We start from the raw sequence: 24616 nt of genomic DNA, 5'->3' as shown, positions 1-24616 counted from the left end.
GTATATTTTGAATGTGGTACTATATCGATATAACAAAAATACCATTTGGTATATATGACATACATGACGTGGATGACATGTATGACGTGTATTACATATACTGATTATACTGAAAAAATACTAAAAATATACCAAATGGTATGTTTGGTATATCGATATAGTACCGCATTCAAAATATACCATAGACGGCACAATATACCAGATTGTCAGCCAAGGCACATAAGACCCTAGTAAGTAGGCGTTTTTGCCCATTCAAAGTATTTCTTTAATAACTTCGACAATTTTTATCTGATCGCAACCAAATTTTCAGGAATTATAAATTCTATAATAATTATTATATATACCAAAATTCGCAACTCTAGCTTTAAAATTATTCTTGTTATTCAATTTTTTTGATTTTCGGGGGCGGAAGTGGGCGTGGCAAAAATTTGAAATAAACTTGATCTGCGTGCAAACATAACAAATGCAGTCGAAGAAAAATTATAGCTCTATCTCTTATAGTCTCTGAGATCTAGGTGTTCATACGGACGGACGGACAGACACACAGACGGACATGGCTAGATCGTCTCGGCTGTTGACGCTGATCAAGAATATATATACTTTATAGGGTCGGAGATGCTTCCTTCTACCTGTTACATACATTTCCTGCCGGCACAAAGTTATAATACCCTTCTACCCTATGGGTACCGGGTATAAATATACAATAGTGTAGACTAACTATATAAACATATTGAGATGCAAGGTAAATCAACTCAGGCTCATTTTCAATAAACACAATCAACGCGAACACATAGTTAAAATAAACAAAATAAATATATCAACAATAAATTAAATAATACCAAAATATATATCTGGTATAATTATATATCATTGCTTTAAAAATATGCAAATGTGTAGACATATTGAGATGCAAGGTAATATACCTAATTTTTAATAAACACAAATCAAAACGGCTTGATCGTTAAAACATACCAAATAAATATATCAACTATAAACATACATGACGTACATGACGCGTATGACATACATGACGTGTATAACAGACATGATGATTATAATATACTTAATACATGTATGACGTGTGTGACATGTATGACATACATGTGTATGACGTGTATTACATACATGACGTGTATGACATACATGACATGTATGACATACATGTGTATGACGTGTATTACATACACGTCATGTATGTCATACATGTCATGTATGTCATACATATGTATGACGTGTATGACGTGTATTACATACATGTGTATGACATACATGACGTGTATGACATACATGACGTGTATGACATGTGTGACAAAAACAAAACAGACATACATGACGCGTATGACATACATGACGTGTATGACATGTGTGACAAAAAATCGAATAACAAGCGTAAATTTAGAGCTATAACTGCGAATTTAGGTATGTAGAATACGATTTATAGTAATTGTGATTGCTGAAAATTTGGTTGCGATCGGATGAAAATTATGAAAGTTATTAACTAAATACTTTTGTATGGGCAAATACGCCTACTTACTAGGGGGACAATCTGGCATATTATGCCGTCTATGGTATATTTTGAATGTGGTACTATATCGATATAACAAAAATACCATTTGGTATATATGACATACATGACGCGGATGACATGTATGACGTGTATTACATATACTGAATATACTGAAAAAATACTAAAAATATACCAAATGGTATGTTTGGTATATCGATATAGTACCGCATTCAAAATATACCATAGACGGCACAATATACCAGATTGTCAGCCAAGGCAAATAAGACCCCTAGTAAGTAGGCGTTTTTGCCCATTCAAAAGTATTTCTTTAATAACTTCGACAATTTTTATCTGATCGCAACCAAATTTTCAGGAATTATAAATTCTATAATAATTATTGTATATACCAAAATTCGCAACTCTAGCTTTAAAAATATTCTTGTTATTATTTTTTTTTGATTTTCGGGTGCGGAAGTGGGCGTGGTAAAAATTTGAAATAAACTTGATCTGCGTGCAAACATAACAAATGCTGTCGAAGAAAAATTATAGCTCTATCTCTTATAGTCTCTGAGATCTAGGTGTTCATACGGACGGACGGACAGACACACAGACGGACAGACAGACAGACGGACAGACGGACATGGCTAGATCGTCTCGGCTGTTGACGCTGATCAAGAATATATATACTTTATAGGGTCGGAGATGCCTCCTTCTACCTGTTACATACATATTCTGCCGGCACAAAGTTATAATACCCTTCTACCCTATGGGTAGCGGGTATAAATATACAATAGTGTAGACTAACTATATAAACATATTGAGATGCAAGGTAAATCAACTCAGGCTCATTTTCAATAAACACAATCAACGCGAACACATCGTTAAAATAAACAAAATAAATATATCAACAATAAATTAAATAATACCAAAATACATATCTGGTATAATTATATATCATTGCTTTAAAAATATGCGAATGTGTAGACATATTGAGATGCAAGGTAATATACCTAATTTTTAATAAACACAAATCAAAACGGCTTGATCGTTAAAACATACCAAATAAATATATCAACTATAAACATACATGACATACATGACCCGTATGACATACATGACGTGTAGAACAGACATGATGATTATAATATACTTAATACATGTATGACGTGTGTGACATGTATGACATACATGTGTATGACGTGTATTACATACGTGACGTGTATGACATACATGACATGCATGACGTGTATGACATACACGTAATGTATGTCATACACGTCATGTATGACATACACGTCATGTATGACATACATGTGTATGGCGTGTATTACATACATGTGTATGACATACATGACGCGTATGACATACATGACGTTTATGACATGTGTGACAAACAATCGAATAACAAGCGCAAATTTAGAGCTATAACTGCGAATTTAGGTATGTAGAATACGATTTATGGTAATTGTGATTGCTGAAAATTTGGTTGCGATCGGATAAAAATTATGAAAGTTATTAACTAAATACTTTTGTATGGGCAAAAACGCCTACTTACTAGGGGGACAATCTGGCATATTATGCCGTCTATGGTATATTTTCAATGTGGTACTATATCGATATAATAAAAGTACCATTTGGTATATATGACATACATGACGTGGATGACATGTATGACGTGTATTACATATACTGAATATACTGAAAAAATACTAAAAATATACCAAATGGTATGTTTGGTATATCGATATAGTGCCGCATTCAAAATATACCATAGACGGCACAATATACCAGATTGTCAGCCAAGGCAAATAAGACCCCTAGTAAGTAGGCGTTTTTGCCCATACAAAAGTATTTAGTTAATAACTTTCATAACTCTAGCTTTAAAAATATTCTTGTTATTCAATTTTTTTGATTTTCGGGGGCGGAAGTGGGCGTGGCAAAAATTTGAAATAAACTTGATCTGCGTGCAAACATAACAAATGCTGTCGAAGAAAAATTATAGCTCTATCTCTTATAGTCTCTGAGATCTAGGTGTTCATACGGACGGACGGACAGACACACAGACGGACAGACAGACAGACGGACATGGCTAGATCGTCTCGGCTGTTGACGCTGATCAAGAATATATATACTTTATAGGGTCGGAGATGCCTCCTTCTACCTGTTACATACATTTCCTGCCGGCACAAAGTTATAATACCCTTCTACCCTATGGGTAGCGGGTATAAAAACAAATGAGGAACCCTGTTTGGTTTAGTCCATTTCTCCAAGATCTGAGAAAACAAAAGCAGGTTCTCTGGCACTGCTATAAAACCTCTCTTAACAGTACCAATTTAATAGCCTACAAAAAAGCTAGAGCCCTGTTTAAAAGAGAAGCTATTAAAGCAAAACGTGAATCTTTCGGCAATTTCACCTCCAACATTAACCCACTTTCTACAATCAAAAAATTATGGACCGATATCAACAAATTAGTTGGGATTTTCCCAAGGCCAATTAAATCCATAAGGGATAATAATATTGAGCTGCATAATTCGATAGACATTGGCAATGCTTTCGGAGCTATGTTATGTGGTCCAATTATTCCAAGGACGAAAACTTGACTAATGTATGTATATATAGCTAAAAAAGAAAAATTTCTCTCTCAGGCATATTTGCTAACCGCTTATCCGCAGATGAATCCTTGAATCGCAGTTCACATCTTTTGAACTAGAATCAGCTCTGCAGCATGCCAAAGGGACCATGCATTACGCGTCTGATGCCTTTTCAACCAGAAATCATGTTACCATCTTTGCTACGGATTTCGAAAGGGCTTTTGACCGCGTTGGAGTGCACTCTGTACTAGAGCAACTATCCCGGTGGGGGATAGGTCCTAAGACCTTCAACCTCGTGAAGGCTTTCATGACCAAGCGATCCATCCGTGTTAGAGTTAATAACTCCCTAACTAATTTTTATAATTTACACAACGGCATTCCACAGGGTTCCCCTCTCTCTGTGGTGTTGTTCATGATAGCCTTCCAATCCCTTAATAATATTATATTAAAATACAAAAAAATGCAGCTTCTAGTTTACGCTGTAGTTGACATTATTTTCAGTAACGGCAAAGATACTAATTTACTTCCATTTACCCTTAAACAAATACTTGAGGATATCGTAGAATGGGGCAAACTCTGAGGAGCCACTCTGGCTTTAAACAAATGTAAACTATTCCATATTTGTAAAAAACATCGTTGTACATATCCAACTCAAACTGTAAATAACATTACAATAGAATATACATCTAGTCTTAAAATTCTCGGCCTTACACTCGACAGAAGACTTACGTTTCAGCAACATTGTATTAACCTTAGAGATAGCCTTAACAAACGCCTAAATATCATTAAGTTTCTTGGGTCTAAACGATCTCTCGTCCATCCAACCACGCTAGTTCAAGCCACAAGAGCCTTAATGCTGGACAAAATCGACTATAGGTTGGCAATCTATGGATGGTGCGCGTCTTCCAACATCACCATGCAGCAGTACGGCGAAGCATTGGCGCCTTTCTCACAACTCCGACAAAATGCATTTTAGCTGAAGCTGGCTTTCCTGAAGTACAGACGAGAGCTACGCAACTGACTTTTAAGCTCATTCCAAAAATTCTTTGCTCAACTAACCGAATTCTTTTAAATGATTTTAAAACAACGGTTAAGTAGCGCCGAAGATTTATAGTCATGTCTACTATCCGGAGATGCTCCAATTTTTTCAAAAAACATCAATTTGATATGCCGCATAATTGGAACAAAATCAGCTCATTTGTCGAGTCGTATTTAAATTGTATATTTTTTTAAGTCTATATTCAAATGTTTTGTTTTATAATTCTTAGTCAGTGTTATTTGACTACGTGTAAAAACTTTTACAACCTCATCAAATGAACCTTTAAAATATATTTAATTAATTTGTCGATTCTACAGAATTAAACCAAAATTCCTATATTTTCTGATATTTGGGCTCATTTTGTATGCGGCCGGAGCTGACGTTTCCCCGAAAAAATGTCATTGATTCATTAGAAGTGTTCAATTTATGATTAAACTGTTGCAAATAAAAATATATTATATGAGAGAGAGAGAGAAGCTGAGATCACTGGAACAAAAAAGTATTGAGTGCTTTTCGATCGGCGGAGCGGAGAGAAATGTGAAATATTAATTTAGTATTTCGGATTTTTTTTCTTTGGTGAATCGTTGCCATAGTCCGAATCCACATTTTCCTGTTGTGGAATTATTTCGCAGTTCGGAACAGAAGGAGGTTTGAGAAGATTTATTACTTCTGGCGGAAGATTTTTTTTTTAATTTATCTTACCTTTCGCTTAACATATGCTGGATATTAATGGGCATTTTGTTTAATCCGCTATTCTTTTGAGCATGAGATTTCCGGTCGCTTTTATAAAACTTATTTCTTGCTTCTGTTAATGTATAACAGTTATCTAATCTCACAAAATATCTTAAATTTCTCAACATCGACAGAATGCTCACACGAAATTGTTACCAAAATTACGTAGAAATTGTATAAAATATTTTTTATCAAAACTTGTAGTTGTTGAAAACATTCCATAAGCCGAAAATGGGCTTCCAGCTGTGTTTCTATCATTACTTTTCCCACATCCATTTTGTTTGGGAATGCTTATATGTAGATCTATTTTTGTCCACATCATTTCACGAATTTCTTTTTTCCGAGACGTAAATTCGATTTTGTCAGCCTTTTTAATGTGCCACTTTTGAATTTTAAGCCTATAGGATACGTTCAACATAAATTCTAAAAATCTAATCCAGGCATGCAATGGACTTGCACCATATTTTAGAATCGCGTGTCTTGGCTTAAAACATTCGGAAAGGAAATCAGAGGTTTTGAGGAGCTTTGTAAGATTGACACCACATATTGGGCAAGACTGAGTTGATGACGTACCAGTTAAAGCGTTCAGTACATTACCATCAATAAGCGCAATTTGAGTTTTATATGTAATGACAACTTCTTTGCTTTCCTTTCTATATATAAAGTCCTTTAGACCGGCGACTTGCACATCCAAACATTTTTTTTCTCGGCTTTCCTTTGCATACCCAATTTTAATTGGCCTGCAGAATCTTACAGTTTGTGGTGCTCTGTTACTCCAAATAATTCTTTGAATTGCATCTATCAGCTGTAGAGGTATCATTATGGTCACAAATAGGGATACATCTAGAGAAGCAGGCTTTTCTGATTGAAACTTCTGCTTATATAAGCTTTGATAAGTAGATCCATCGAACCCGTAGCTTGCTACTAAAGTACAATATGCTTTCTTTTCCAATTCAGATATAACATCTTTTAGCATAATCTTCTTTGCTATATGGTCCAAAATATTTTGTATTGAAACTTGGGCATGACTTTCCGAAATTTCTAATTAAGATGGTCTGCAAATTATTTTGATTTGGTGATGTGATGAATAGGGCGGGAAAATGTCGGAGCCGAGAACTTTATTTGCTGAATGTTGATATACTGCTGTTTAGCAAATCCATTTTCCAACCAAAATGGCAATGCTTCATCAGGGGTAAGTGGAATACACACCTGAGATTTCAAAGTTCCAGTCGCGTTGCCTATCTGTTGTTTCGTGGCGCCTTTTAATGCATTAAGCAAATCATCCTTTCTAGCCCTCTTCGCTGAAACTAAACTAAAACCATTTTAGATGGAGATGGATCCATAATGGTTATAATAATTGCCTGTGAAAGCCACACTGAGTGCTGAACCTTAAAACTTTACATCATTCGGTTGCATTTAGGCAAATATTTTTTTATGTGTGATATGAATGTGTTAACTTTTTCTCGATTTCGTTAACTTTTACATTAAATTTTTCTAAGATTCATTTCTTTAAGGCAGAGGCGTTGCGTCAATTGTTGTTCCAAATCTCCAGCAATGTTAAATTATTAACGCCCTAATTTATATATTTTTACGAAAAATATTCCAATTTTAGTTGCTCGCTGGAGCGCGCGGCAAAAAAGTTACCTTTTACGGAACACAGTTACAATAAAAATTATTTTCATTTTTACGAAAAATCCACAACATAGATGCAAAGTTTATAAATTTACACGGTTGCATTTTGATAAATCATGCATGGAATCAATCAGCTGACTTTGTTTGCGCAGGAAATTCAAATCGCACCTTTTGAAAAGTTTTTGGAAACACTTTTATTTTATCTAATTGGAAAACACATTCAATTTTGTGTATATATAACTTTATGCACAAATTTCTGACTTTTTGTCTCTTGAACTTGAGGTCAGCCAGCTGGATGCCTGGCAGATTGTCGAAGACTGTTTGTGGAACAGAGCAAGACGGCAGATTTCCTGCTAATTGGGGAAGGACGTACGCCGACTCCTCGATTTGCAGATCTGGTCGAACCGGGAAGCCAATTAAAAATTGGCAATACTTTCGGGGCTGGGCTGCTACAACTTGAGCCAACCCAGAGACGTGGGCTTGAACGGATGAATACGGCATCCTCAAGCGCTTGAACAACCTTTCAGATATAAAGGTGGCCTCTGATCCGAAATCGATCAGAGCCCGAGCTGTATACCGAACGCCGATGGCAGATGTGTAACAAAGCTATACTCAGCAGATCACCTTGTGTGTTAACAAGCAGCAACGATTGCACATTAGCTGACTGGGAAGTGGTAGTAGTTTGAGAGGGATTATTGACTGTCGGCATCGGGTTGACTCGATGCAAGAGTGTAAACGACGGCTAAGACATGGCCTCGTGCGAAACAATAAAAGCACAACTTCTGTTGCTTAATGTGGTTGACACCCATATGAAGATAATACTTCCTCCAGGGTGCGATACCGCTCTTAAAGGAAAGCTTTCATGTCAACCCACATTAGGATGTCGCTCTTGCTTTAAATGGATTGTTCCCAGAGAGAAAAGGTCAACTTGGGAAGCCTCGAGTAACACAAAGGGACCAGGATACAATCTCAATTCTCGATGTTGATCTTCGAATGCTCTAAGGCTGTCAGGCACCCCTGAATGGTACTTTGGAGCTCTTGGATAGCCGAACCTGTCTCTTGGCCAATGGCGGCCAAGTTAAACAAAATTCTCAGTTGACTATTCATGAGCAACCGTTTGTTCTCGAAATGCTCAGTCAAGCTGGACCAAGCCGGCTGAAAACCTTCGTTGGTCAAGCGGGCCTTTGAGAAAATAGCATGGGCTTCACCGCTGGGCTTGGAGTTAAGATGGAACAACTTCTCAACTTCCAACAGTCTCGGATTTCGGATATAAATAGCCGTGAATAGGTCCCTGAAAGTGTAATCGCCTCCGAAAACTTCGGTGTCGCACAAAGGCAAACGACACCCAATGCGCTTGAATTGCACGGCTGGAGGTTATACGGATGTACAGGGCACACTGCTCATAGACGACGTAGCAGAGAGACAAGCTGTCGCCGGCTCAGTAAAGTTCTAGCGGTGCTAGTAGGCGGCACGGACAATCTAGCTTTAAACTTATCTGGTTTGCCCGTGGACATGCTACGCTCTCACACAAAGACGATAAGAGGAGGATGGACTGGGCGCTCTTATGGTCTGAACCGAAAAACCAAATAATGTGTATGTCACCATATTGAAACTACGTAGTACATAAGTACGCGATTGGCGATAAAAATAAAAATATTGAAATTTCAACAATAATTCAATTAAATAGTAATAAATATCACTGAAGGCAGAAATTTAAAAAACAGCAACGGTAAAAATGGAAAAAAGGTCGTCAGGAAAAAAAATAAACAAAATTTAAAAATTGTATATTTGGTGACAAAAAAAAATGGCGGAATGCCGGACGAACGTGGGGAAAGCAAAAAGAAAAGAAAAATAAATGGTTTGGTATCTTACAGGTTGCAATGGAGAAGCAAACGATAGGTGGTGATGATTATACCGCTCGAGGGACCAAATAATGTGGTGGCGAGGAAGTTCCCAAAAACATTTGACCGCATAATGAAGTTTAAGCACCCGCGTTTTATTTCATAATATACATATATGTATAATGGAAAGAGCGATGAGTCGGTGTGAACGAAATCGATATATCGGTGTGAACGGACATCGATATATCGGTGTGAGCAGATATCGATTGGTCGACGTGAGGAAGTATCGAGTAGCCGGCGTGAACAGAAATCGGAGTCGACAGAAGGAACAGGCAGCAGTACGATAAGAGGCAGCAGTACGACCAGAACCGTGATCAGCAGTAAAGCAGAACAGCCGTGCGTGTCATTTTATCAATTATCTTAAAATAACCTTATATAAAACTATATTTTAATAAAACTAAGGCAACTAGCCTTATATTTGGGGGCTCGTCCAAAACAACATAATTAAAAAGCTAAAAGTAAATTGCAAGCGGTTGTGTAATTCTTGGAAAAAGCACCGTTAGAGCTGTATGTATATGAGTGGAACAAATTCAAAGAAACCAGAAGAAAAGCAAACCAAAAAGCCGCCAGTAGTGCAAGCGAGACAACAGTACTCGCTGCGATCGCGCCAGAGGATAGCAGAAGTAAAAGATGCTGGAAAAAGTGTAAAGATGATGGAGAATAAAGCTGAAAGGAGAGACAGCAAAACCACACCAAGCAGAAATGTTTATGATTACCGAAAATAATGAAATGCTGCAGCAGCTAGTACAGCTGTTAACCTTAAAAATCAGAGCTGACGAAATACAAAAAGATGAAGGAAAGTTGGTAGTGGAAAACTTTGCAAAAATTATACCCGAGTTCGATGGAAACAGTATGCAAGTGGTGGCATGGTTTCAAAACTTTGAGTTGAACGCAGACGCATACGGACTCAGTGATAAGCAGAAATATGTCCAAGCGCGCGCCAAGATGACTCGTACAGCGGCACTATTTCTGGAGTCAACTGCGGTGTTCGAATATAATACATTGATTGAAGAATTTGCTAAGGGAAATATGTAAAGCGCCGAAATTAATAGGAAATTAATAAAACTAAGGCAACTAGCCTTATATGTACATATATATTAAACTTCGGTTTATTGTTTGAAGAATTCGGACAGATTCGGGGGTGTTTTATAACCGCTCTTTTCAAAGTAAACAAGTAAGAAAGTTACAGTCGAGTGTGCTCGACTGTGAGATATCCGCTACCCGTTTTGAATAAAAACAAAATATTGCATTATTTTTCTCAAAATATACCAAAACACAAAAAATACTAAAATATATCAAATTGTACATTTGGTGTATCGATATAGTACCCCATTCAAAATATACCATAGACGGTACACCCCTAGTAAGTAGGCGTTTTCCCTATAAAGTATATATATTCTTGATCAGCGTCAACAGCCGAGACGATCTAGCCATGTCCGTCTGTCTGTCTGTCCGTATGAACACCTGAATCTTGTAATAGGCCGCTTGTCGTAGCTGAAATTGACTAAGCCTAAAAGTATACAATATTTTTTTTCTCTTTCTTCATATATATTTATACCTATTATTTATTTATACATATGTTTATTGTTCTATTTAATTTATATTATTTAATTTGTTTAGTTGTAGAAAATTATTTTTGTAGTTTGAGAAAATGGTACTAAGTGGCTTGTCATGTTTTGTTTCGAGAAGTGAAACTTTAGTTATTCATGAGTCTGAAAGCTTTTGGCGTCTTCATTGGTGCGGTGATTTAATGAAAACGCCGTTGTATTTAACTTAACTTTATTGATTAATATAAACGTATCACTGGTGAAATTGAAAGCCCAAATTCAAGTGGCTTCGCCATGAAGTTGGCTGCGATCGATTCGTGGGTTGCCCAACTAATCCTTTTGTGTTTGCAGCTGATCGTTTGGTGTTGCCAGCATATGGGCAATAGGTGTGTTGAGGCGAGCGCATTGCTAAGTGAGTGGCACACCTCCGCTCCGCCGACCGAAAAGCACTCAAAGCTTTTTCGCTCACTAGCAATGCGCTCAATGCGTAAGAATGCACTCAAGCTCCAGTGCTCTCAGCTTTTCTCTCCCACAACTCACCACCGCTGAGCCGCGCTCAGCATAGATCGACGAAATGCCGTCGGCATTTTTCTCATAGTTAGTTCTGAACCACGTCTCTTTTACACCGGTTGCAAAACACACCCCAACTCTGTGCGTCTCAAAAACCCGAAAGTTTGAAAATATACAAAATATATATCATAGTGAAAACCGCGAGTGTTTTATTTCGGGAAGAAGGAAAATTCTGGTACTTTCAGCGCCCCCACGTCATTATTTGGTCCTTCGAGCCGGATCTTCACTATCATTTCATCGGTATTCCAGCATACATCCGCAGATAAGTACCACTAGTTTTTTCTCCTTTCCTATTCCTTCTTCCACGGTCGTCCGCCCCTCCAGTTCCGCCATATTGCGCAAAAGTTTTTCCAATAGCTTTTGCCAAATTGCCTTCTTTTTTCTTCGGACGACCTTTTCCATGGTTTTTTGCCTATATACATACAGTTATAACAAATTATTATATCTATTTTTTTTCGCCAATCGCGTACGTATGTATGCATGTGTTTTTTTTTTTTTTTTTTTTTTTTTTTTCTGAGTGCAAGTGCAAGTGCAAGAGAGAATTGCAACGATCCGAATTACTGCCAAATTCTTTAACATCAGCCTGATATGCGCACATGCCCCAACGGAGGAAAAGGACGATGCCACCAAGGACGCTTTCTATGCGGAGCTCGACCGAGCTTATGGCCGCTGTCCTTCCCATGACATTAAAATTCTCCTCGGGGATTTTAATGCCAAGGTAGGACGAGAGGACATCTTTGGTGCCACCGTCGGGCGATTTAGTCTACATGAGACCACCTCGAGCAATGGTCTCAGATTAATAGGCTTTGCAGCTGCGCATAATATGGTAGTTCGTAGTACCGGATTCCGTCATTTGGACATCCATAAGGCATCTTGGCTCTCTCCCGATCGACTGACCAGAAATCAGATCGATCATGTTGTGATCGATGCAAGGCATGCATCTAACATACTCGACGTGCGATCCTGTCGGGGTCCCAACATCGACTCCGACCATTATCTTGTTGCAGCTAAGATTCGCACACGGCTATGTGTGGCGAAGATTGCACGTCGAAGTGCGTTAAGAAGGCTGGACATCGGAAAGCTGCAATCACAACAGGCGAAGAATGCATTCTCCACTCACGTCTCGGGGCTATTAAGCCGAGCACCTTCAATACCTGAAGACATAAGCGATATGTGGGCGCTCATATCTCACTCTCTGCGAGCTTCGGCAGAAGAAGTGCTTGGATTCCAGCGTCCTCTAACAAGGAATCCATGGTACGATCAGGAGTGTCATGACGCAACAGCTGCAAAGGACGCCGCCTACAGAAGAACACTGCAGGCTGGGGCGACACGACCTATTGTGGATGTCTACAGGTCGAGAAGAAGAGACGAAAAACGCCTTTTCAGACGTAAGAAGAAAGAGCAGGAAATGCGAGAGTGCGAGAGCTTAGAGAGCAGCAGATGCAGAAATGAAGCACGTAACTTCTACCAGAGGGTCAAGCGTCTGACCCAAGGATTTAAGACTGGTGCAGTGGCGTGCAGGGACGATGATGGAAATCTTGTCACAGAAGCAGAGGTCGTGCTGAAGTTATGGAGGGATCACTTCTCGAGTCTGTTATCTGGCTCAAACACAGACTCTGAAGTCTATGATCCACGAACCCCAATCTATGGCACTGATATTGAAGTGCCAATCCCAAGTCATATCGAAGTCAAGGATGCAATCCAACGGCTTAAAAACAACAAGTCTGCAGGTGCTGACGGCCTGCCGGCAGAATTGTTTAAGGCAGCTGGTGATATGTTGGTAGGGAGCATGCACCAACTAATCAGTAAGATATGGCTCACGGAGAGCATGCCCGAAGATTGGAACCTCAGCATGATCTGTCCCATCCTGAAGAAGGGTGATGCCACGTTGCGCACCAACTACCGCGGAATTAGTCTTCTTCCAGTTGCATACAAGGTCCTAACGAGCGTATTGTGTGAAAGACTGAAACCCCATGCTGAAGCACTGATTGGACCTTATCAGTGCGGGTTCAGGCCTGGCAAGTCCACCGTTGACCAGATTTTCACCTTGCGCCAAATCCTGGAGAAGTCTTACGAAAATCAGATCGGCACGTACCATCTATTCGTCGACTACAAAGCCGCATTTGATAGCCCCCGGCGAGATCGCCTATATGCCGCCATGTCTGAGCTTGGTATACCAGCAAAGCTGACTAGACTTTGCAGAATGACATTGAGCAACACCATCAGCTCTGTCAAGGTAGGATGTGGCCAATCCGAAACCTTTACTACCAAGTGTGGCCTCAGACAAGGTGACTCGCTGTCTTGTATACTCTTCAATATTTTAATGGAGAGTATTATAAGAATGGCTGGTGTACATCGGACGGGCACGATATTAACCAACAGATGTGTCCAGCTTCTTGGTTACGCTGATGATATTGATATCATTGGCCGCACCAAGCGTGATGTCACAGGAGCCTTCGGGGCTATTGAAAAGGAATCAGCGAAAGTAGGACTAGCGGTGAATATGGAGAAAACAAAGTTTATGGTGTGCTCTAGCAGAGAATCACGGCGTCTTGATTCTCAGCTGACTGCAGAAAACTATAGCTTTTGGTCCGTCAAGGAGTTTATTTACCTAGGCACTGCTATAACAAGTACAAATGATGTCAGTCTGGAGATTAAGCGGAGAATAACACTTGCCAATAGGTGTTACTTTGGGCTCAGGCAGTTCAATAGTAGAGCTCTCTCTCGACGCACAAAAACCACACTCTACAAGACGCTCATTCTTCCAGTACTCCTATATGGTGCGGAGTGCTGGACAGTGACGCAGTCAGATGCAGCTGCTCTTGGAGTGTTCGAGAGGAAAATTCTTCGTAAAATCTTGGGTCCAATCTGCGTGGACGATGTTTATCGCATCAGATATAACCACGAGCTGTATGAGCTGTACGGTGATGTTGACGTGGCCAGTCGAGTGAAATCTCAAAGACTTCGCTGGCTGGACCACGTTGCCCGTATGGATGAAGACGCTCCGGCTCGTAAGGTGTTTGATGCGGTGATTGTTGGGACACGAAGGAGAGGACGACCCCGAACGCGTTGGCAAGACCAGGTGATGGAAACCCTGTCCACACTTGGTGTTACCAACTGGCGAAGGCGCGCTCAGGACAGGGACGCGTGGAGGCACATTGCGCTTTAGGCTGAGACTCGATAAAAGGGTTGTCATGGCCATATAATAATAATAATAATAAGTGCAAGTGCAAACAGTCATAAGTGGAAAGTATTCAAAGAAAGAAATATACTAAAGTGCGAATGTTACATATTGTATTCTCCATACATATATGAACATTTAAATTAAATAACTTAAATTCCAGCTGTGCGTACCAGCATTTCGTTTTTTTCTTTATTTCTTGTGCACCGGCTTGCAGCCGCGCTTGCTCTCGCGCTCTCACCGCACACACACGTTCTCTTGTACACTGCGCTCTTGTCGGCTTGCAGCCGCACTTGCTCTCGCTCTCTCGAGTTTTTACATACAAACATACGTGCACTTCGCTTGCTTAGACGTTGGCAGCGCAGTACAAGCATACATACATACATACGTACACACTGTGGTGCATGCTTAACAGCGTGCATAAGTACTTCTGCGAGTGAAGTAATAGATTGGCAGGGCAGCGGTAGTCGCACTCGACATACCCTACCCTTTCTTTGATTTTTTTTGCCAAGTGATATATTTAGTGTGTGTATTTTAAGAGCAACTCCCAGCTCAAGTGTCGGTGTATAGGCTTTACTCCAGCCAGTGTCCCACATACATAGACATATACACACACATATACACACACACATACACACCCGAGGACAAACAGTGTTGGAAGCCCTTGCCACATTAGACCTGGCCCTCATGAACCATGGCAACCAACACACTTTCACCAGAGCTGGCACTGGATCGGTTATAGATCTAGCATTCGTTAGCTATCCAATTGCTAGATCAGCGAAATGAGCCATTAGCAATGTCTACACAGCGAGTGATCATAGGGCGATCACGATAGATCTGGACCACACCGAGTCACCGCGAGCAAATGGATTACAGAGCGGAAAGGCTTACAAAGTTGACACCTTGGACCCGGAAGCTTTCGCTGGATCTTTTGCAGTTCCCAACTGGAGTGACAACGCAGAGGTAAGCGCCGAGCTGCTCATGCGCTCAATCACGGATGCCTGCGACGCTAGCATGGCGGTGCGAAGATCGTGCAAAAGACACCACGTACCAGTATGCTGGTGGAACCAGCAGATCGCAGACGCAAGAAGGCGATGTATAAGATCGCGAAGGATCCTGCAACGTTCACGAGGCAGAGCTGATTTTGAGGCAAGAAGGCTGGAGTACGCGCTTAATCGCAGGCTGCTGAAGAAGTCCATCTTGAGCAGCAAGAAGGAGAAATTCCTAGAACTTTGCGACGAAGTCGACCGAGACATCTGGGGAATGGCCTACAAAGTGGTGCTTAAAAAACTCAAGCCTGTGCAGTGCCTAGAGAGGAGGGCGTCCTAAACGGCATAGTGGATGCTCTATTCACGGGCTCATTCACTGTTCTATCAGTGGAAGATCACGTAGAGCACCGGCTCCATACGGAGGTCCCAGAGGTTACGGTAGATGAAGTACTGCTGGCAGCGGCAAGAATCAAGGACTCAAAGTCACCTGGGCCGGACGCGATCCCAAATCGCGTGCTGAAGATGGCGATCAGGCTCCATCCGCAGTGCTATACAGAAGTTTTTGGACAGTGTATGAGGCAATGTGTCTTCCCCCGCCCATGGAAACTGCAGAATCTGGTGCTGATCCCAAAGCCGAACAAGCCACTTGATTCGCCGTCGTCCTACCGACCGATTTGTCTGCTCGATACAACAGGCAAAATATTGGAGAGGCAGGTGAGCCATAGGCTAGAGGAGTCTATCCGACAAGCAGGAGATCTGTCACCACTGCAATATGGTTTCAGAAAGCAGCACTCAACCGTAGACGCTATCTCACAAGTAACGGACATAGCAAGGAGAGCCATAGCAGGCAGAAGATGGCGTGGTGGTGCAAAGGAGTACTGCATAGTCATGACTCTGGACGTCAAGAACGCCTTCAATTCTGCAAACTGGAGCTGCATTATAGGCGCCTTAAGGCGGTTCAACATCCCGAGCTACCTAATGGAAATAATTGAGGACTACTTTAGGAAACGCATTCTGAGATATAGAACGGATAACGGAACCAAATCGTTCAACATCACTGTAGGAGTACCGCAAGGATCAGTGTTGGGCCCGCTACTGTGGAACATCATGTACGATGACATATTGCGGCTCGACGTTCCAGAGTCTGCAACCATTGTCGGCTTTGCAGACTATGTGGCCTTAGTGGTGACAGCGAAGCAACTAGGCGACGCTGAGCTACTTTGTAGTGCAGCGGTTGCCACTGTCAAAGACTGGCTCGCGACAGTGGGGCTGCAATTGGCTGATCACAAGACTGAAGTGGTCCTGATAAGTAGTCGAAAGATCGTCGAAGTGGCTCACATTAACCTTGGTCGGACCTCAATAGTGTCGAGCCGAGCCATTAAATACCTAGGCGTCCTAATCGACACGCGGCTCAGCTTCCGCGAACACCTGGAGTATGCTGGTAAGAGAGCTGCTGTCGTATGGCAGGCATTGAGTCGAATAAAGCTAAATACGCGCGGCCCTAAGCAAGGTCGAAGACTACTACTACAAAATGTGGTTAGAGCAACAATGCTCTATGGCGCTCCAGTATGGGTGCAAGCAATGGAGGTGAAGGCTTACAGACGGAAGATGCAGTCGACCTATCGACCCTGCGCGTTGCGAGTCTGCAGTGGCTTCAGGACCATATCGGATGACGCCGCTTTAGTGATAGCTGGCATGATGCCGTTGGATACTCTGACGATAAAAAGGGCTCACAGCTACAAGCACAAGAGGGCTAACCAGATGGAAAACGTTCACTACGTGTCGACCAATTTTAAGACAGAGTGCCTAAGGAAATGGAAAGATAAGTGGGACACATCTAGTAAGGACGGCTGGACCCATGCTCTGATCCCAAACATAGGCAAATGGGTCAGCAGAAGTTTCGGATTTGTGAACTATCATCTGACGCAGATCCTGAGCGGGCACGGCTGCTTCCGCAGCTACCTATGTAGATTTGGACACGACAGCGACCCGATGTGCCTATATTGCTACTCCGAAGCTGAAGAAACGGCGGAACACATCCTAGTGTGCTGTCGGCGCTTTGCTAGTGAGAGACGAGGGCTCGAAGAAGCGATAGGATGCAGAGTCACGACGGCCTCTATTGTGAACCGTATGCTGGAGAAGAAGGAATACTGGTCAGCGGTATGCAGCTATGCAGAAAAAGTGACCACCGCACTACGAACTCTAGAAAAGGAACGTACCTGCAGGCGTAACGGAGGGGAGTGAGCTCCCGTCAAGGCCTCGTGAAGCAATACCTCACGGCAGTACCACGAGAATTTCCTTGACAGTTTTCTTTTCTTTCTATCCTTTTTTCTATACTCTAGTGCCTAATGTTATCTTATATTTATTATATTTATTATTAGATCTAGTTCCTCCGAATAAAAAAAAAACACCTACATATAAACACAATTATACTTCCACCACATATCCATATGTCGGAGAGTAAGTAATGTAGATTCGGCACATTGTCACTGCGCAGCTGTGCGTGCGTCTCGGCACATTGACGCTGCGTAGTTGTAGTTGCACTTTGGCATTTTGGCAATGCGTAGTTGCTTGTGCGTTTCGGCACATTGGCACTGCGTAATTAAGAGTGTGCATGTTAGATTGCATATAAATAATTTTTTGTTTTTGTGACAATTTATTGTTTTTTCCATCCAGCGCATTTTTAACCACATTTTTGTTTTTTTCCAGCCTATTGTGTTTTTTGGTATTTTTCCGTGTTTTTTTTTTGTCCTTGCATTCGACGAACATTATGTTTGATTGTCGCGGGAAATTTCTCCCCGGCCCCGTCCCTTTGCTTTCGTCGCCTGGGTCCGCAGTCCGTACCCATTTGGGTACAAAATACCTCAGCACTACCTGTGGTATTTTTTCTAGTATTTTTTGTTTGGTATATTTTTTACTGTTGATACGTTCTTTCCGTCTCGTTTCCACCATCTGGGCCGTTTTCCTGATAGAAAACAACCAAGTTCCATTTGGTATTTTTTTGGTATATTTTTCTGTGATTTTCTGGTTTTCAAACCAGCTGCTTCCGTGCGTAGCATGTCAACGGGCAAACCCGATAACACTAAAGCTAAATTGTCCGTGCCTTCTACTAGCGCTGCTAGAATTTCGATTAACCCCCCTTTGGCCAGATCCAAGAAGGAGTCGGCTCTTCGTGCATCCAGCACATCGCCGGTTCACACCACCCCGCACGGTCAGCTAGTGTTTCGCCCACTTCCGGTACCAAGCCTCTGATCCTCGTCACGAAACCTCCGTCTGTTCCTAAGACCAAGGTTGCTTCCGTCCCTATTCCTCGGCTGCCAATTGCTACTCGTTCGCGAAGTAAAATGGCACTCAATGTAGTAGATTCGGCGTTGAATAAGTTTAACGCCGCGACTGATCGTATCAGTCACTTTGTGGCGCGACTTAACAAGCCTTCTACTAACAGCCCGTCCCTGTACACGTGCCAGGTCCGGAGGGACCAGATGCGTGCCTTGTGGGACAAGGTCGAGAAGGAGTACGAGGCTTGCTCCTGCGTCATGTCGGATGAAATGACGACAGACGAGTTGCCTACTATTCAGGCAAAATATGATTACTGCTATCTTCTCTATGAGCAGTGTTCTGCTCAGTTAAGTGAGCAAATAGCTGATGCCTCCCAGGCACTCACTCCCCGTACACCCGTACAACCGCAAGCCGTGCAGTTCATGTCCACAAGGTGTCGCTTACCTCCGTGCGACACCGAAGTTTTCGGAGGCGATTACACTCGCTGGCCCACCTTCCGAGACTTATTCACGGCTATTTACATCCAAAACCCAAGACTGTCGGAAGTTGAGAAACTTTTCCAACTCAACTCCAAGACCAGCGGTGAAGCCCACGCCATTGTGTCAAAGTCTCCTTTGACCAATGAAGGGTTTCAGTCGGCGTGGTCCAGCTTGACTGAGCGTTTCCTCCAGATGGGTATCAATGATAGGGTCAATTATATAAAGCAACAGAAGCTGTGTCTAAATTGTGCGCACAGCTGCTTTACTTGCAAGGGTCGTCATCATACACTCTTGCATCGAGTGAGCCCGGCGCCGACAGTCACAACCCCCATTCCATCTCCAATACAGTCCACTTCCACCCAGTCAGCTAACGTCCAATCTTTCATGGCAGTTAACACACAAGGTGTTCTGCTCAGTACAGCTGTCATTCACGTATGCCATCTCGGCGTCCGCTATACAGCTCGGGCTCTGATCGATTCCGGATCAGAAGCCACCTTCCTCTCAGAAAAGTTGTTCAAGCGCTTGAGGATGCCGTATATGTACATCCGTGCAAGCCCGCGTCTCTGGGCTGACTCAAGCTGTGGCAGTCTAGCCTCGAAAGTTTTGCCAATTCTTAATTGGCTCCCCGGTCAGACCCGATTTGCAGATCGAGGCGTCGGCGTACGTCCTCCCCCAGTTAGCGGGGAATCTGCCCTCATGTACAGTCCCACAAACACTCCTCGACAATCTGCCCAGCATCCAGCTGGCAGATCCCAAATTCTTTGAGAGTTCGCAGATTGATGTGCTACTAGGCGCTGATATCCTCCCGTCCATTCTGCTCGTCGGCTCTCACCCTAACATTTGTGGGACCCTCCTCGGTCAAGAGACCATTTTCGGTTGGATCCTGACTGGCCCTGTGTCGGGATCCATTTCAAAGTCCATTTCGTCCTTTTCGGCTCGACTGTCCGTCGAGCGAACTCCGCCATTGGAGGAAATCCTCTCCAAATTTTGGGAGGTGGAGGACCTGCCGGCTAGCCCAGCGAAAGAATCTGACCTTTTCTGTGAGGCTAACTTCAACGCCACGACCGTGCGAACCTCAACGGGTCGCTACAGGGTCACGCTCCCATTCCGCGATCCTGGTCACGTTGACCTGGGTCACTCGAGGGCTACCGCTCTCGCTCAGTTCCTGAGAAACGAGAGCCGTTTAAAGAGGAACGACTCTCTGAAGGAACAATATGACTCCGTTATTCAAGAGTATCTGGATTTGGGTCACATGACTCAAGTCCCCCCATCCAGTTCCGGCAACTACTATTTGCCGCATCACGCTGTCCTCAAGCCCGACAGCACCACCACAAAGCTTCGCATTGTATTCAACGCCTCCAGCCCGACTTCAAACGGGAAGAGTCTGAACGACATCCTCCACACTGGGCCAATCCTTCAATCCGATCTAACCATTCAAATCCTGAAATGGAGGTTTTTCCAATTCGTCTTCAACGCTGACATCACCAAGATGTATCGGCAAATCCTTGTGGATCCCAAACACACCCGGTTTCAAAGGTTGCTCTTCCGTACTCGAGACGAGAAGTTATGCGACTTTGAACTCAACACAGTCACCTTTGGAGTGAACTGTGCTCCGTACCTGGCTATTCGCGTTCTGCATCAACTTGCGAGTGATGTTCGCGGCCGGTACCCCCTAGCTAGTGACATCATCGCCAATTATATGTACGTTGATGACGTTCTAGCAGGAGCTCACACTAAGCAGGCGGCGGTGTCTGCTATAGATGAGCTTCGAACAGCGCTCGAGAGTGCTGGGTTCCCTTTGCGTAAGTGGACCTCGAGCACCACTTGCTCTGTGCAGACTTCCTCGAGATCGACGAAGCTAGTGTCGCAAAGACGCTAGGTATTCGATGGCGGGCCACGTCCGACGAGTTCTTTTTCGTCACCGCCGAGATGGTGTCCAAACCATCTTTCACCATCTTTCGCCAAGTTGTTCGACCCTGCAGGTTGGCTTGCTCCCGTGGTCATTTGGGCCAAGATTTTCATGCAGGAAATCTGGAAGCAAGAAATCGGCTGGTACAACTCCTTACCGGCGGATCTCACAGAGCAGTGGACCAGTTTTCTGCAAAACTATTCGTCCTTGCAGGACATCCGCATTCCTAGATGGACCAAGTACACTACCGGCGCAAGAATCCAATTCCACGGTTTTTACGACGCCTCTCAGAGCGCGTATGGAGCCGCTCTTTATGCACGTGTGGAAACAGCTGGACAAGTGTCCGTGAGCCTCCTAGCAGCGAAGACTAGAGTTGCACCTATCAAGACGGTCTCTCTACCTCGTCTTGAGCTGTGCGGAGCTCTCCTGTTGGCAGAATTATCCGCCGCCCTCCTACCACATTTTCCCGCCCACATTTTCTGGCATGGCTGGATAAGCAGCCATGCAAGTGGACCACTTTCGTGGCGAACCAAGTGGCCAAGATTCACTCGGTGAATGGCACTTGGCAACATGTTCGTTCCGAACACAATCCAGCCGATCTGGCGAGCCGCGGTGTCTCGCCGCAAGAGCTATTGGCCAGTCACCTTTGGTGGAAGGGGCCTGAATGGCTGATGCACTCACCAGCGCAGTGGCCTTCATCAGTCATTGGACTCGATACTGAATTGAAGTGTCGAGCGGTGAAGGTCCATGCAGCGCAAGTCCTGTGTGAGGACTTCCTCGACCGTTTCTCCAGGTTCGATCGAGCGCTCCGAGTGTTTGCGTATGTGCGAAGGTTTGCCCAGCGTTTCCGCCATCCCAAGGTCTCGTTTCCAGAGACGCTCAGCTCTCAAGAGCTTGCAGAAGCTCAAGAGAGGCTGATTGTACAGGCTCAGAATCGGGTATATACGAAAGAGTGTGCTTCCCTCCGATCCCATAACCGCTTAATCGGGTCAAGCGATATCCTAAGCTTGAATCCGTTCCTTGACAAGCAAGGTGTCCTGCGTTCCTGTGGACGCGTAAGGGCGTCCACCTCCTTATCCTACGACGAACGGCATCCAATAATACTCCCGTTCGGCTGCGTGTTTTCACGCCTCCTGGTTTCCTTCACGCATCAAGTCTCCCTCTATGGAGGCAACCAATTGGTGATGCGGCTGGTCCGAACCAAGTTCTGGATTCCCAAGCTAAGGAACTTGGTGAAGACAGTAATTGGCGCATGCAAGACCTGCGTGATACATCGCCGCAAACTCCAGTCGCAGCTGATGGGCAATCTCCCAACCGCTCGGTCGACCTTTCACTAACACCGGAGTAGACTTCGCCGGTCCCTTCGACGTCAAGAGCTACGTCGGACGGGGCTGCAAGACTACGAAGGGTTACGTATGTGTCTTTGTGTGCTTCAGCACGAAGGCAATCCATCTTGAAGCGACCACGGATCTGACAGCGGAAAAGTTCTTGGAAGCTTTTTCCCGATTCGTGGCACGGCGCGGGTGCCCTCTTCACATGTACTCTGACAACGGGAAAACGTTCGTCGGAGCCTCCTCCATTCTCTCCAAAGATTTTGTGGAGAGCACCCGCACCCTGATTCTCACCACTCACAGCCATCAAAGTCTTGCATGGCATTTCAACCCACCGGGAGCCCCTCACATGGGGGGTCTCTGGGAAGCAGGCGTCAAGAGTTTCAAGGCGCATTTCTATAAAACGGTTTCCTCCGTTAAACATACGTTCGAGGAACTTTCCACCCTTCTGTCCAAAATCGAAGCGTGCCTCAATTCGCGGCCTCTGTCTCCTATGTCAGAGGATGTGAGCGACTTGGCGGCACTTACTCCCGGTCATTTCCTGGTCGGGGGTCCACCACTTTCCATGGCGGAGCCAGAGTCCAGAGAGGATGTGGAGTCCATCCGCAATCGCTGGCAACGGCTCAAGGCTCTCCATCAGCACTTCTGTGTGCGATAGAAAAACGAATATTTGAAGGAGTTGCATAAGCGGAATAAGTGGCAGTCACCCTCACGCGATCTCCAGAACGGTGACATGGTGGTCATCAGAGAGGAGAATATACCACCACAAGAATGGCGCCTTGGGCGTGTGCTAACCGCTTGCCCAGGCGCTGATGAAAGGGTCCGTGTGGTAGACATCCAGACGTGTCGTGGTGTTTTCCGCCGACCAGTTGCAAAGCTGGTCCTCCTTGCAACGGGACCCACGCTCTGAGTCGCCTACTCTTCTCTCTACTGCCATCCACTATCCTGTGGTTTCCTCTTCCGGTTTATGCAAATCATACCGCGCCATTTTCTTCACGTACTCTATTGTTTCTTTTTTTCTCTTCCTTTTGTTTTTCGTTTTTTGGTTCTTCTTTTTCATCCCGTTACAGTTTACCATGGCTTCCTCCAGAAGATCATCCTGCTCCCTCTCCGACGAAGTGTGCTTGCGAAGGCTCTTCTCGCCAGCGCGCTCCATTTCGCCTCCGACAGCCGTCTCTCCGCCGAGACAAGTCGCCCCGATGGAGACAGAACCCTCTCCTGTACCGGTGGCACCGGTTACTCCGCGGGGTTTCCGTGCCTCGCCGGGCCGCTCCCCAGCGGGTTGGGTATGTGCCTCCCGGCACAAACTCGCTCCGCTGTAGGGTGTGCCGCGGTGTCCATGCGCCAGAGAACGGCACGGGTATACACACTCAACGGGTGCACCCGTTACTCATGTGCCTTTTCGGTAGCCTTACACTCGCGAGTGCGAGTGGCCAAAAATACACACACTCGCGAGCCTTATACTCATGAGCAATAAGTGTATCGCGAGCCTTACACTCGCGAGTGCGAGTGCCGAGGCACACTCGCCACTCGCGAGCCTTACACTCGCGAGTGCGAGTGCCGAGGCATACCCGCCACTCGCGAGCCTTACACTCGCGAGCCTTACACTCGCGAGTGCGAGTGCCGAGGCATACTCGGCAATTTGCGATCGGTGATTCTATGCACTCGGGTAAAGCCGGTGCCGGTGGTTATGGGTGGACCGGCATGATTGTATGTATGTACATACATATGTACGTTTGTGTGTATGTGTATTGAGATGCAAGAAATGCCGTCGGCTTTTTGTATTGTTCTTGTTATTTTTATGATTTTATTGTTTTAGGTAAAGAATTTCAAAAAATTCCAAAAGGTTTAACAACTAAATTTACCAACCTGACCTGACCCGACAAAATGTAACGCCCATTCATACCTAATGAATATTATAATTCAATA

The 24616-nt window shown here is 43.8% G+C and overlaps 1 protein-coding gene and 1 long non-coding RNA gene across 3 annotated transcripts; one reads left to right on the top strand and one right to left on the bottom strand.

Moving 5' to 3' along the window:
- Positions 1-5615: 5615 nt before the first annotated feature.
- On the bottom strand, positions 5616-6127 carry LOC132783438 (uncharacterized). Of its 2 annotated transcripts, XR_009632149.1 has the most exons (3): positions 6013-6127; positions 5840-5942; positions 5616-5747 (listed from the first exon to the last, which is right to left on the bottom strand). It is a non-coding gene; the product is annotated as an uncharacterized LOC132783438 (long non-coding RNA). The 2 variants fall into 2 exon arrangements; XR_009632148.1 differs by having other exon boundaries at positions 5840-6127.
- A 12906-nt stretch (positions 6128-19033) lies between these two features.
- LOC132783576 (uncharacterized) lies at positions 19034-23597 on the top strand. Its single transcript, XM_060788831.1, has 6 exons — positions 19034-19980; positions 20081-21249; positions 21430-21864; positions 21951-22677; positions 22793-23336; positions 23412-23597. Exons 1-6 carry the CDS (start codon positions 19034-19036, stop codon positions 23595-23597), a joined length of 4008 nt encoding a protein of 1335 aa, XP_060644814.1.
- The last annotated feature ends 1019 nt before the right edge of the window (positions 23598-24616 follow it).

The sequence above is a fragment of the Drosophila nasuta genome, chromosome 2L, assembly GCF_023558535.2.
Source record: "Drosophila nasuta strain 15112-1781.00 chromosome 2L, ASM2355853v1, whole genome shotgun sequence".
Lineage (NCBI taxonomy): Eukaryota > Metazoa > Arthropoda > Insecta > Diptera > Drosophilidae > Drosophila > Drosophila nasuta.
Note: the sequence above shows the minus strand (reverse complement) of the source record. Positions and strands in the feature narration are given on the sequence as shown.